Source organism: Ailuropoda melanoleuca, chromosome 3 (genome assembly GCF_002007445.2).
Source record: "Ailuropoda melanoleuca isolate Jingjing chromosome 3, ASM200744v2, whole genome shotgun sequence".
Lineage (NCBI taxonomy): Eukaryota > Metazoa > Chordata > Mammalia > Carnivora > Ursidae > Ailuropoda > Ailuropoda melanoleuca.
The window spans coordinates 68,274,821-68,288,490 of record NC_048220.1 but is presented as its reverse complement, the minus strand read 5'-3'; the positions used below and the strand labels follow the sequence as shown (position 1 = coordinate 68,288,490).

The 13,670-nt window shown below is 41.7% G+C and overlaps 1 protein-coding gene across 3 annotated transcripts in view; it reads left to right on the top strand.

Annotated features, from left to right (window-relative positions):
* The first annotated feature begins 2,814 nt into the window (after positions 1–2,814).
* Positions 2,815–13,670, top strand: part of ELL2 (elongation factor for RNA polymerase II 2) — a 70,447-nt gene continuing 59,591 nt past the window's right edge. Inside the window, exon 1 of one of the 3 annotated variants that reach the window (XM_034656530.1) lies at positions 2,815–3,140. In XM_034656530.1, the coding sequence (XP_034512421.1) occupies positions 2,994–3,140 (147 nt within the window). In that variant the 5' untranslated portion in view covers positions 2,815–2,993. The remainder of the gene's footprint in view (positions 3,141–13,670) is intronic. The other 2 variants (XM_034656531.1, XM_034656532.1) reach the window with 2 other exon arrangements.

The following is a 13,670-nucleotide window of genomic DNA, read 5'->3' as shown; positions in this document are numbered from 1 at the left end:
CTGTGTTCCCTCTCTTGCTGGCTGTCTCTCTGTCACATAAATAAATAAAATCTTTAAAAAAAAAAAAGAAAGAAAGGCTGATTGAGACCTACCTCTCCTGGTTGTAATAGGTTAGGCAGGTTGTTTTTGAATAAACAATGTCTCAGTGTATTCACGCATAAAATGAATGGGTTCAGCTAGAATGATCAGTAAAATCATTTTCATTTGGTCTCTCCCCATCTACACCATCTCTACTTACCTAGAATCTACTCAGCCCTCCTGAGATGTTCAAGTTCCACCGCCTCTACAAAACCTCTCTAGACTTCTCCTTTCTTTAAATTTTTGAGTTAATCACCACCACCACCCAAAGTAGCATTTTCTAATTCTCTAATTGCTTTGCTTAGAGTGCACTGGTTCATTTGCCATATTTAAACAGAAAATTCCTTTAAATAAGAGACTATACAGTTTAATTTTTAAATCCTCCACAGCATTTTACACTTAATTGGCATTCAATAATTATTTGTTAATTATTTACTCTGAATGATACAGAAGATATCTATAAACTGGAAAACTTCCCAAAGAGCAACTTTCATCAGACCCCTCCAAACAAATTACCCTTATCAGCATCACAACTTGCCCATCTGATTCAGGTAGGCATAATGTGTACTATGCAATGAAGAGACATAATACTAGATTACTGTATTACTTTGTACATGATTATTGCTCCCTTTCTTAGTTGAAAAGCTCAAAAGGGGAAAAATATAAACAAACAGTAAGTCATTATAATAAGGTATTACCCAGTGAAAGATGATGTTACTCACTAAAATAGGACATGAGACAAATTTTCATACATTTGAGAAAAGAAAATCAATTACTACGAAGGTGCTGCAGGTCAGATATTTGAAAAGTACAGTGAAAACTACCCTTGATCCTCTCCCACCCCTTGGGTGTCATCAGAAGTTCTGAGTAACAAGAGACCAACATGACATGTGGGCAGGAATTTACCCACTATCACAGGAAAAGTAGTGAGATACAGGTGCTACTTATTCTGGTCAGATCCCCGCCCCCCCCAAATAATTAAGCTTTTAGATATGTGGTCAGTCCTTCTCTATTAAAGCAAATATGAGCAAAGAATAATTCAAGTACGAAATTATTTTTTGGGATTACCTTAATTTCTCTATTCAATGAATTCAAGATAATTTACACTTTAGTACACTGAATTAATAAGTGTTAATCATGTCTTAACAACTAGCAAATTCTACTGGATTGAAATTAATTTTAAAAATGCTCTCCTGTGATGTAACCAATAGTTAATACAGATGTTTTCACTTAACCCATACTCTACGGAAAGAGAATTCTGTAATTCATATTATACACATTCAACGCTTGTGGATCTGAATCAAGAGGCAGTGTATTCTGTAGGCTGGAGGAGGGTTTAATTCAGGTACGGGTCGGGGGGGTGGGATGAATCATGAAAAAACTCCCACTTGGATCTTTCGGGAAAATCAACAGCCCTATCCAATTTAAAAGGATGGGAAATACTGATTAACTGCCTTTTAATTTTTCTAGGGAATGCCTGTAAAACGCAACAAGGTTTTCAATCTGAGGGAAACAACAAGCGTCTCAATTTTTTTAAGTAGACTTTTTACACTGCCTTTTAATGGTTTCACTCCTTTCAATGGTTTGTTTTTATCTGGTGTTTTGAATCACCCTGTTAATTCATCCTCTCTGACAGGAAGCCTGTCAGTCTACCCAAACAGCCTGAAGAGGGCTCTTGATTAGGCTCCCTACTTTAGCCACGCCTACACACGGAGCACCGCGAGGAATGGAAAGTATGCCCAGCCTCCGCACACCCTCACACTCTCATCTCCTCTACTTAGCCTCCAATAGCTGAAGCCCTAGCTAGGTTTTCCCACAACCATGTCAAAATGAGAAGAGCTGAAACAGAACCAAAGAACGACGGGTGTGGATGTTTCTTTTAATTTAAGTCAATCCCAGTTCTACTCTTAAATGGTCCTTTGAAAGGAGATACTCCAAATTCCATAAAAGGCACAACCCTGTCCCGGTGGCGAGCTCCAGAGAGACGAGATATGTTCCTCTAGGATCTTTAGAACCGGGCATAAAGAGGGAAAGACCTAGAAGCTCAATTTTCTATAGTACTGTGCCCACCACAGCAAAGGCACATAAGCCTTAGGCATGGTGTTGTACTTAAGGTGCTCCACATATTCCAGCACAACTCCTAAAGCCTAGGGTCGATTCACTAATTTCAAGGTTAGGGTGAAATGAAGAAGAGCGTTCTCCCCAATTTCACCTGCTCACCAGCGCTAAACTGAGTTTTGAGAAGATGCTCTCCATTGACTCCGCCTACTTCGCCCTCCTTCACACGCACACACCAAGCCCCACAAGCTTTCGCAACCGTCGGGGGACAAAGTCCTTACTTGGTCACACTTTTGGGGTGGGGGTACTCCTCTTCAAGGACCTCCGGGGCAGGAAGAGATTCCCCTACTCTCGCGACTCTCCACTACTATCCCCCAACGGGCGGGGCTCCGACTCTAGGTAACCGGCCAGGCAATCTGGACACCCAATTAGCAAGGGATCCCCCAAGCCAGTCTGACCAATCGTGGCCGACGAGCCAAGACGACCAAACGTGACGTCAGATGTGATTAAATTGGCGCGTCACTTCGACGTCAGCGTCTCACCTCGGACGTCCCGTCCCAGGAGCAGGACTCCAGCGACTTTGGGCCCCGCCCCCGTGAAAGTGGAGGGCGCCCAATGAAGGCGGTTCCGAGGGGGAACGAGGCCAATGAGACGAGCCCGGGGCGGGGCGCGGGGCCAGAGGGTGGGGCGGGTGGCGGCGGTGGCAGCCCGAGGTCTGGCTGCGCGCAGTATATGACAGTACGTCAGCAGCGGGATGGCCGTAGCTGTGGCGGCGGCTGCAGAAGCCCAAGCAGCCGCGGCCGCAGTGGAGGCTAGAGCCCGAGCGGCGTCGGCGTCGGCACCCCGGGGAGTTTAAGATGGCGGCAGGGGGGGCGGCGGGCCTGCGGGAGGAGCAGCGCTACGGGCTGTCGTGCGGGCGGCTGGGACAAGACAACATCACCGTACTGCATGTGAAGCTCACCGAGACGGCGATCCGGGCGCTCGAGACCTACCAGAGCCACAAGGTGAGCGGGCCAGTCGGCTGAGAGAGGGAGAGGGCGCTCGTCGCCTCCCGGTGGCGCCACCCGGGACTCCGGACAACCCGCGCGGGGCCGCGGAGCCGTGGCTACATTCAGCAGCCGTCAGCGCCCGCGGCGGCTAGGCTGGGCAGGGCCGGGCAGGGTGGCTGACTCCTCTGTCCCGGGTCGGCCGGGCGCCGGGGCGTTGGGAAGCGGGCAGGCGGGCGGCCCCTGGCGGCAGGGCCGAGGCAGCCGCAGCCCTCCTTGGGCTGCGCCGCAGCTGCGGGACTTTCCGACGGCGCCCGTGGGTTTCCTGGCGTTTTCTGCCCCAGGGAGGGAGGGGAGCGCTAGAGAGAAAATTAAGATGACTCCGCTGTCCGTGACGGGGGAGGGGGAGCGGGTGCAGCGCACCAGTAACGAACTCGGAGTACCGAGGGCATGAGCCGTCCGCGTTTGGGAGGTAACACATAGGCACCGCAGATCCGCAGAGACTCGACACAGCAGTTCCGCGTATGGAGGTGGGACACACCTTGTACTCACAAGGACTTGGGGACACAGGTATACCGTATGGGGGGGCACACCATGTACTCGCAAAGGCTGGGACACAACGCTCCGCGTACGTAAAGTAGGGGGACACACCTTGCACTCCCAGAAATTCGGGGACACTGGCGCTTCGCCTTCCCGGAGAGGGACCAACACCATGTACCGGGGAGCCACACACACCCAGCGCTCACCTGGGGGGGGGGGGAATAGAAAGGTTCCCGGAGGTTCCTTGTATCCAGAAGACGCGCTGTGTCTCGGGCTGACTCCCGGCGATAGGGACTTGGACCGAGAGTGAGGATGGGGAAAGATATTCCGCGTCCAGGGCAGAGAAGACCCCCGTCTCGCACCCTGCACCCGGTTCCGAAGAGAGAGCCGTGTATATACACAACTCCAGTACAGCTGAGACTCATATAAACACACACATGCCGCAGTTGGAGTACAAACCCAGAAACGCGTTTTCTCGTTGGGGGAAAAAAAATAAAAATAAAGAAGTGGGGGGTGGGGAGACGGAGAAGACACGGCATAACCCAGGGTGCCTGGGGAAGCCGTTTAGGGACCTGTAGTGTATGGGTGTATAAAGTGAGGGATATACCGTATGAGATACGGGAAACATTTCTCTGAGAAGAGGGACTGTCGGAGGGGGAAATAAAACCCACAGGGCGTACTGACAAATACTGCAAGCCAGTCCATACCAAGGAAACATGCTTCAATTAACTGAAACAGGCACTGAGGGCCAGAAGGACACCCAGACGCAAACTCACATAGTTACTCAGATAAAAGTGGAGAACAGAATTAACATCTGTTGAGCTCCCACTAGTGCCAGGTACTTTAAATGCATAGAAGGAAGACGGATTTGGAAGCAGAGCTTCGAGAGAGGTGTGAAACCTGATTCAGTGGGAGCTTGTGAAGCTGGGTGAGGGGAGACTCATCTTGAGAGAAGCCCCCTACATAAAGGTGCACACAGAGGGAGGTACACAGTTGTGCACAGCTTGGGAATACGTGAACTCATGATAGTATAGGTGTAAATAGCAGGAGAGACTCACAGAGGTGAACTTGCTCAAGAGGGCACTCAGAATTGAGTGGCTATGTAGATGTACACTTCAGGGCACATGTGTTATCCACCAGAGAAGAATATGGTGAAAAACACTCAGGAGGGGAGGGAGGAGTGTATGTACAAGGGGGAAAAAAATAGATATTCCTACACACTGTGAAATCCCAGGGAAAAAAGAGTCTCATTTGTGGCTGGGAAGTCAGTGTGCACCCAGTAATAAGAACGCAAGAGGACATAAGAAATACAAAACTACATAGGTCAGGAGCTGCTCCCAGACAGGTACACCTGCAGGGAGGAGACCAGCACCAGCTTGGAGTAGGAGACCCATATGGGGGAAGTCAGATAGGCAAGCTGAAGGACAATGGAGAGAAACTCAGCCCTGCAAGATGGAGAGATAAGCTTGCCAGTTCCAAAGGGAGGGTGTGGGAAGGAATGACACTGAGAAGAAGGTAGGTCAGGAGTGTGAAGAAAAAAACACACAGGCTGAAGGGGAAGAAGCCAGAAGGAGAAGGCCAACTTTCAGTCAAAGACTGACACATAGAAGATAGGTAGATTCATCTCTGGGGACAGCAGGTCACCAAGCACCTGGGGGGAACAAAAGCCAAACTGTACAGTTGATTACAGCAAAATTGACAGACACTGTATACTTGGCAGCAAAGAGGTGGGTGAGGAGACCCAGTGAGGTGCCAGAGGCCTCCAGTGCTCAACGGGCTTCTGGGCTACAGCCCACGAAGGGAATATTTGTTTTTCTACTTTGTTTCTGCCTCCTACATCTTAGTGTGTCATGCTTGGGGTTAAGGTTGGAGTACTTTGACTCCAAAAGTCCTCACATTTATAAACCAGTATCTTCCAAGAAACAGGAGATCAAAAATTCTCTCCCAACCCACCATTTAGTTCTTGATTTTTTTTTCTTTTTACTTTTTATAGTCAGAGGTACTGAAATCATTGGCTTTTTTGCTAACTACTTCTATTGACAGTTAATGTCATTACTATATTTTCCTATCTCTGTGCGTACAAATTAACGAATGTGGTCATTCTGTACAGAAGCAGAGAAGAGAAAGGGAAAAGACTTTTCCAGGTCCTTCCATCTTTCTGAGGGGGGACCCAGGTAGATTGAGGTAGTCGTGGTATTCCTTTTCTCCTGAAAAGCTGGTGGTAGAAGCAGTGGCATAAGCAGTGGCATGCAAAGAGAGGAAGAAGAAATAAGCTGACTTGGCCTTTGCAGTTGGGCACTGCCTTGTTTCTGACTTAACCAGCTTCTGACCCCAGGCCTCACTGTCATTTCAGCTACAAAATACTTTTTAAAGAGCTTGGAAAGGCAGGAGTTGGGGTGAGACTGTTAATCCCAGATGGTTGAGAAGTGGGAAGAGGCTGTAGAAAAAGAAATGAGGGACCTTTCTGTTGACTACATTGTTGGTACTTACTGGTTACTGTACTTACTCTACTGTGTTCAGCTAAATCTCCTACACATGTGTTCTCAGTGACCTTCCTCCTGGCTCAGGACAGACCAGGGCCCCCCCATTGGGGAGTTGCTAGCAGTAGGCATCTGGCAGAGCTTTTATCTTACAGTTGGAAGATAACTTATTTGGTCTCTTATACCTTACGCCCTTATCGGAAGTAGGGCTCATGACTTGAAATTGTAACAGCTGTTTGGAAGTATGTTGACACATGTTGGCTAAATGGGAAGAAGTTTCTGGTGGTCAAGTCTATTCCCTCTTGAGGAAAAATGGCTTTAATTTTCATATAAGACTGCCCCCACTGTTCCTGTGCTGAGATAGGAGGGTTGATGCTTGACAAATGGCCTCCAAGTGGCTTTGGCCTATGCAAGGTTATGACTATTATTCCTCCTCTTCTAGTGACTTTCTAAGAGCCAGAAATTTCAATGGCTTCCTAAATTAAGCATCAGAAAGCTGTTTTTATCCAGATTACTTTGCCCACTAGATTTACTCTTCTAAATTAATCCACTTGACCCAAGATTTCAGGGAGGTAAATTCAGGGATTTTAGTAAACTATGATTTAAGCAGAATACAGAAGTTCTTTAGATAGAATTGAACAAGTATACAAAATTGTTACAGTTCATGGAAACAGAATCTTCAATTGGAAGCAATTCCTCATGGTTTCAAAAGACTCTAATTGACCGTCATTATTCAAGTTTTCTATTTTTAGAGAAATGAAAAGTGCTAACTTGTGAACTTTCCAAAATAGGGATGGGGTTGGGGGAGAGAGGAGACATTGTGAGTCCAGGAATGGGAGTTATAGTTGGAGCAAATGCATCCTAAAGTTATTTTCTACTCAGTGTGAATACAGAAACAGTTTCAAATTGATTTTATATTAAAAAGTGTTAAATGGAAAGTAAATTTAGGCATACTGATACAGATATACAGGATATATTGCAAAGCTACTTTTTTGTTAACTATAGATCATTTTAAATGAGAGGAAAGTTACTAAATAAAGTTATAAATTATAACTTTATATTCATTCGAAATTGATGTTTGTGATTGCATGGTCTGTATAAGCGCTACATACTTTAAGTGAACATATATTACTGTAATTACATATTTCTCCCAAATGTATCCTAAAACTGTATTTAAAATTAAAACCCCAAACTCTACAATATATTTTAGCTAATTAAGTAGTGGGTAGCTGGCTTATTCTGACATTTTGAGTAACAAAAATCTTATCAAAATATTTTAGCAGATTCTGTCATTGCTGAGCCTATCAATTTATTTTTTAAAAATGTTTCAAAGATGGTGGCTCAAATAATATCATCATGTTTACCTAACTGTTGCATAAAAAGCCTTGCATTGATATGTTTGGGGGCAGGGTCTTTTCATTCTCTGTGCCTAGAGATCAGAAAGCAGGTGCCTTTAAGAAGGATTCTATTAACACATTCTCTTGTCAACTCTAATTATTGGCTTTAAATGAATTTTCCTTCTTTGATAAGTGCCTTCTAGGAAAATGATAGTGTTTTGAAAATTTGTACAAATACACTTATATTTAATTTTGCATGAGGAACTGAGTTTCTCTCAGTATTACCAGGTATAATTATTTCCAATCAAAGCATAAATCTACACAAAGTTACTGTCCTTCACAATAGCTCCCTTTGTGTGTTACTTGAGCTTTTAAAATCACTGATTCCACAGGTCATGAGATAGGTGATTTCCTCTTTCTATCAGGTGAACTTTTGAGCATTTGATGCATTGTCGTTTAAGGCACAAAAAAGACTCCTACTTTGCTTTTTCCTTATCTCCATTTTTCTGCCTGTCCTCAAACAATTTCGAGTTTGTGTATATATGTTCAATAATCTGCCTTATAAATACAGAGGACCCTGTTCTTAAGGCATCACTCAAGCATCCCGATCTGCCAGCACAGAATTGCCACTGCCACAGGACATATTAACTAAAACAAAGAGGTTTGCATTGTCAGATTATTTTTTTTTATTACGTTCAATTAATGAAACATTGAACACTGCATCTAATGATGTACTGTATGTTGGCTAATTGAACTGCATTGTCAGATTCTTCTTCTTGCATGTTTTAAATGTTGCCAGGTTTAATTTTATAACATTAATCTTACTGACTTTTAACTTAGACCCATCTTCAGACTGAACTTGATTTTAAACGCTTTTTATCAAGTAAAGTCAAATTTGTACCTCATGTTAACAGTAAGTGTTTGAAACTTTTATTTGAATGATTAGGTGCTCAGTGCAAAGAAGGGTGCCCTTGTTTGAAAAGCAGTAGCCAGATTGCCTAAAAAGACATACAGGGAACTTTGGCACTGGAATTGGAAGGAGAAAGAAAGAACATATGTGAAGGATTGGAACATGTTCAAGAAAAGAGTTTAAAAGGAAAGGGGCGTAGAATTCTTGGAATGATTTACAAGAAAGCTTATGGAAGACAATCACCAGATCTAGCCTTTCCATTTGTTCCATTTGCACTTGTAAAAACAAACAAACAAACAAACAAACAAAAAACCACGCAGGCAGTGCTCATAGTGCTTACTAGGTAATTTGTGATAAAGCCAGCAGAGGGAGGAAAATTAGAATTTCAGCTGAACCAATCCTGAGTCATTTTTAACAATTTGCAGTGACCACAGAGAGGCTCAGGAGTCTTGCACCAGAGTCCAGCCCGTGTATTTGCCCAGTGGGCCAAATGTATTTGGAGTATTTGCGAAGATGTCCCTAAAATATGATATGGGCATTTCTATTTAAGATCAGATCAGCGAAGATTTATAATAAAGAAAACAGTGTATATAACCCCACATTTGACTGTATTGTATACCTCAGTTCCATACTTAACACTACATTTTCCATGACTTAATGCAAAAACATAGAGAACCAGGTCTGGTAGAATACAGTATATTAATGGCGATATTTTCACAGCCAAATCGAAGCTGAAAAAAAAAAAAAAGGCATGACTCGGGTCAAATGTACCAAGGAGAATTGCCCTTTTTTTTCTTTTGCTCCCCCCTTCCTTTCCTTCCAATTTATCTGCCTATCTATAATTCTGTCGTGGCATATGGCCCTAGAGTGCCATGTTAAATGTTTAGGAAAAACTGGTTTAAGAGCTTCCACTAATAACTTTGTCAGTAAAGGCCAAAATTAGTATTTCCATGGCTGGCAGTTTAATATAGGATATAAGAAGAGAGAATCTTATTAATTAGGCTATATGCTCCTTAAAGATTCATAAGTCAAATTAGCACCTAGAATCGAAAGAGCATTTGGCTACTAGTTTTACAGTAACTAGATTGTTAGACACATGGTGTAAGTTTCTTTTCTTATTGGGGATCCTATATATTATTGGTTTAAAAAAAAATCCTCAGATCTTAAAGAATTTTTGCAAGATTTTAGCAGGCAAGGACTAGATGGGGTACCACATCTCCAGCAGAGGGAAGGACAGCAATAGAAAAGTTAGGGCAGGGTCCAAGAATCCCAAGGAATACTGTGTTCTACTTAACCTAAGTTAATATAGGAGAAAAATATAGTTGGATTTAAGAGAGAAAAGGGAGATTAGAGCAGGTTAAATTTTGTTCTGGGAAGACGCTGAGTAGAAATATAGAAATATAAAGTCATTTGAGCTGTGTTTTAGGACCTTTATCCTGGCCTCAGTGTTACATGGTGAATATAAGGTGAATCTGGAAGGAAGTAGAGTTAGGAGGAAGTATGTGGTCCAGGCTAGAGATGCTTGGAATCTAATTGGGATGCTTTTGGGAATACAATCTGTAGATTTTAACAGATTTTGAAAGAAATGGGATTGAATTGAGATTTCTAACCATCAGCACTAGAGGTATTCTTAGTAAAAAAAAAAAGGGGGGATCAGAAGCAGTTGGGAGAGTGGGGTGGGCACAGGGGAGATAAAGATGATGGGTACCATTTTAGTGAACATTCAGTCTTTGGTGACCAAGAGACTTAGATTTGATTGAGTGTTTTTATATTTAAGAAGTATATTTGGAGGGGCGCCTGGGTGGCACAGCGGTTAAGCGTCTGCCTTCGGCTCAGGGCGTGATCCCGGCGTTANAATTAACTCTGACATTTGGATGGAAATTTGGGGTATTGGTGATACTTGGGAAGAAGCTGAAATTAAGTGGAAGAAATTTTGGCTTTTGCATAGGGATTTTTTTGTATTTTTATACACTTTATTTAATAACCATCTCTATAAATTGCACTTCAGACCATCATCAAGCACATATAATATGAAAATATAATTTGATTATAACATGAAGATTAGACCCTCTGTGATTACTATCCCTAGTGATTATTGAAACATTAAGTAACTATGTAAAGTGCCTAGATGTACATTTCAAGCATCATTCTGAAATGATTCTGGAGGCCTTGAAAGAGTCAATGTCTTCACTTCCATATTACCTCCATTTCTGTTTTGGTGTTTTGATTCTCCTCTTTTTGTTTTTGTTGTTAGTTGCATTGGGGGAAAACAAAACAAAAAATAATGTAACTACATAAGGCTTTTGTTATACATATACATTGTAATGGACTAGGTATGGTGCTGAGTTCATGGTCCTTGGAGATAATCTTGTCTGAGGAATTTCCACTCAACAGTGATCTTATTCAAAGATGAAGCTAGGCTTAAACTTAATGGTAAGATTTACCGAGATACTTCAGGATCTAGATATGCTTACCTATAAACTTAAGTGTTAGCATATTTTAAAATAACTTTTACTTAGTATCATTGCTTTTGATTTCCATTATCAGAAATCATGATGCCTCAGAGAACCAGAAAACATATCCATATAGTAGAAACTCAGTTGAGTATCTTAAGGTTTTTTTTTTTTAAGAGATTAAGAGGGAGAAGTCAGAATTATAACTGCCAAATACTCATTTAGCAAACACTTACTAATTTTCTGACATGTGCCAGGCATAGAACTACACACTGGAGATACTCATGTCTGAGTAAGTTCTGGATGGTCCCTGCCATCAAGAAAATGCTTGGGCTTTAGTAGAAACAGGCAGACATGTGAACAAATAATTGCAATAAAGTCTTTGTTCAGGGGGGCACCTAAAGAGAGAAGGACTTTGTTTAAGGATGTGTGTGAAAAGTAGTGTCTATTTCTTTACCTCCCATCCTCTGCTCAGCTCACTCTGGTTGGGTTGTCTCCACCACACCTCTGAGATTGCACCTGACTAGGTCCCTTCATTGGTCATCTCTCTGCCAAGTTCATTGGTCATCTCTCTGTTCCTCCCTTACCTGACCTTGGCAGCATTCCATCCTGTTAACCACTCCTTCCTGTTATGAAAACACTTTGCTCATTTTCCTCCTACCTCCCTGCCCATTCTTTCTCAGTCTCCTCTGCTGACCATCCTCTATTGGACTGGTCTTTGAATGTTGGAAATCCCATCTCCCTTCTCTTTATCTATTCATTCTCTCTAGGTAAGCTCATTTAGTCTTATGGATTTAAATGTCATCTATATGTTAATGCCTTCCAAATATTGATCTCCAACTCTGACCTTCCTCCAACTCCAGGCACTTATTTACAACACTTCATCTCCTTATCAAAGTTTAACAGGCATTTGAGTTTTAACAAATCCAAACAGAATTCTTGATTTCACTCCTCACACCTACATCTTCAGAAGTGTGCCCCATCTCAGTAAGTGGCTGTACCTGTCACCAGTTGCTTAGTAATTGACTAGTATTTCTTGATTTGTCTCATTTCTTGACTTACTAGATCTGTCAGCAAGTCCTGTGAATCTCCAAACATCCAAAATCTAACCCCATCCTTCACGACTACTCCAGTCCCAGTCATCTGTCAAGGATTTCCACGGACTTCAACTAGCTTCCAAGCTTCCATTCTTACCCCCATAGTCCATGCTTCTCTACACAGCAGCCAGTGATCTTTTAAAAACATTTAGTATGCTCATGTAGTTTCCTGATTTCAAACTTTATGGCTCCCTTTGTAAAAATGCTTTAGGTGATTTATTTTATAAATGTCTTGTACTTTAAAAATAATCTCAGTCTTCCATTCCACATTCATTTTACTGCTTCTCCTTATGTTCCAGAGATTATGATCCCAAGGAAGAAATCTTCATTTGCATTTATAGTCAGATTAGACATGTAAGCTTTCTATATAATCACGAAGCCTTCTCAGAAAAAAAAGAAAAAAATGATGGGATATTATGCTTCGAGTATTGTTGTTTTAAAGCCTGGTTCACAGTAACTAACTTTTTAGCTGATTCTTCAGTTTGGATTTTGCCTTCCACGTTTCTTAAAGAACTGTTTGAAATAGTAAGATATAAGGTGTGTGTGTGTGTGTGTGTGTATTTTAATTTGGCCTGCATCATATAGTTACAGTTTTCCAGAAGCTATCTTTCACAGCAAGGATTGTGTTAAATAAATTAGGCTTTTGACCTCTTCTCACTATGGTTTTGGCAGTCCTTTTATATTTCATTCTATGTCTATTTCATTCTACAGTCTATGCTGTAATGATAGAAATACACTATTCTTTATTGCACATGCACTTAATCTGGTTCTGCCAGGTTTGTAAGAAGTTTCTCATAATGTGTGAGTTTGGATTGATTCACAAAGCAAAATGTGAGATTTTGTGAAACTGGTGACTCTTTTTTAGCATCTAATAAAATATTGGGGCAAGAAGGAGACACTGTTTAAGGTAGCTTTGGATTATCAGTTACCAATAAATTTTACATTCATGCTGTCACTCTAAACGTTACCAGCTTTTGACAAGAGCTAAAAATATTTGAATTCTTCAGAATCAAGTGACTGATTTCCTGCACTATTTCCTGCTTTAGCTCCAATTTTCTTTGTGCGTCTTTTTTCCCTGCCTAGCTATTTTTTTATTACAGTGGTTAAAATATGATTATTAAGTAGTCTTTGGTTTCTCTATAAGGTAATGTTTTTAAGAACAGAATAAAATGACTTTCTAAATTAAAAAAAAACATAAACAAGTTATTAAAATGGTATAGTACTTCTTTTAAGAAAGAAAGATGATCTTTTATAGAAACTGTATCCCAAGGAAAATCATAAATACTTTTTATTATTTACTTGTGTGACAATAAATTCAAGTACCTGATATTTTCCTTAATCTAGGTGCTAGCTATAGTGCAGAACCAAACTGTCAGTGCTTACAAGTTCTTATCAATTCTCAATTTTCTAACTTTTAAATGTTTCACATTTTATATAATCATTGTTTAGGAGTGTCAGGAGAGGCTAGCCGTGTAAAGTGGTGGGTAAGACCACATTTCTTAAATTGAGACCGGGTGGGTTTAAGTCCCAGGCCACTTACTAGCTGTGTAACCTTTGGTAATGCATAGGACTTACCTGAGAATTGGAAATAATAATATCTACCCCACAAAAGTGTTCTCAGAATTCCTGGAGGTGATAGTAGAAAAGATAATAGTGTCTGACATGTTTTAAGCACTCAGTAAATAGTAACTAAGTAGCTATAAGCAATGCCACTTAAAGCAATGACTTGAC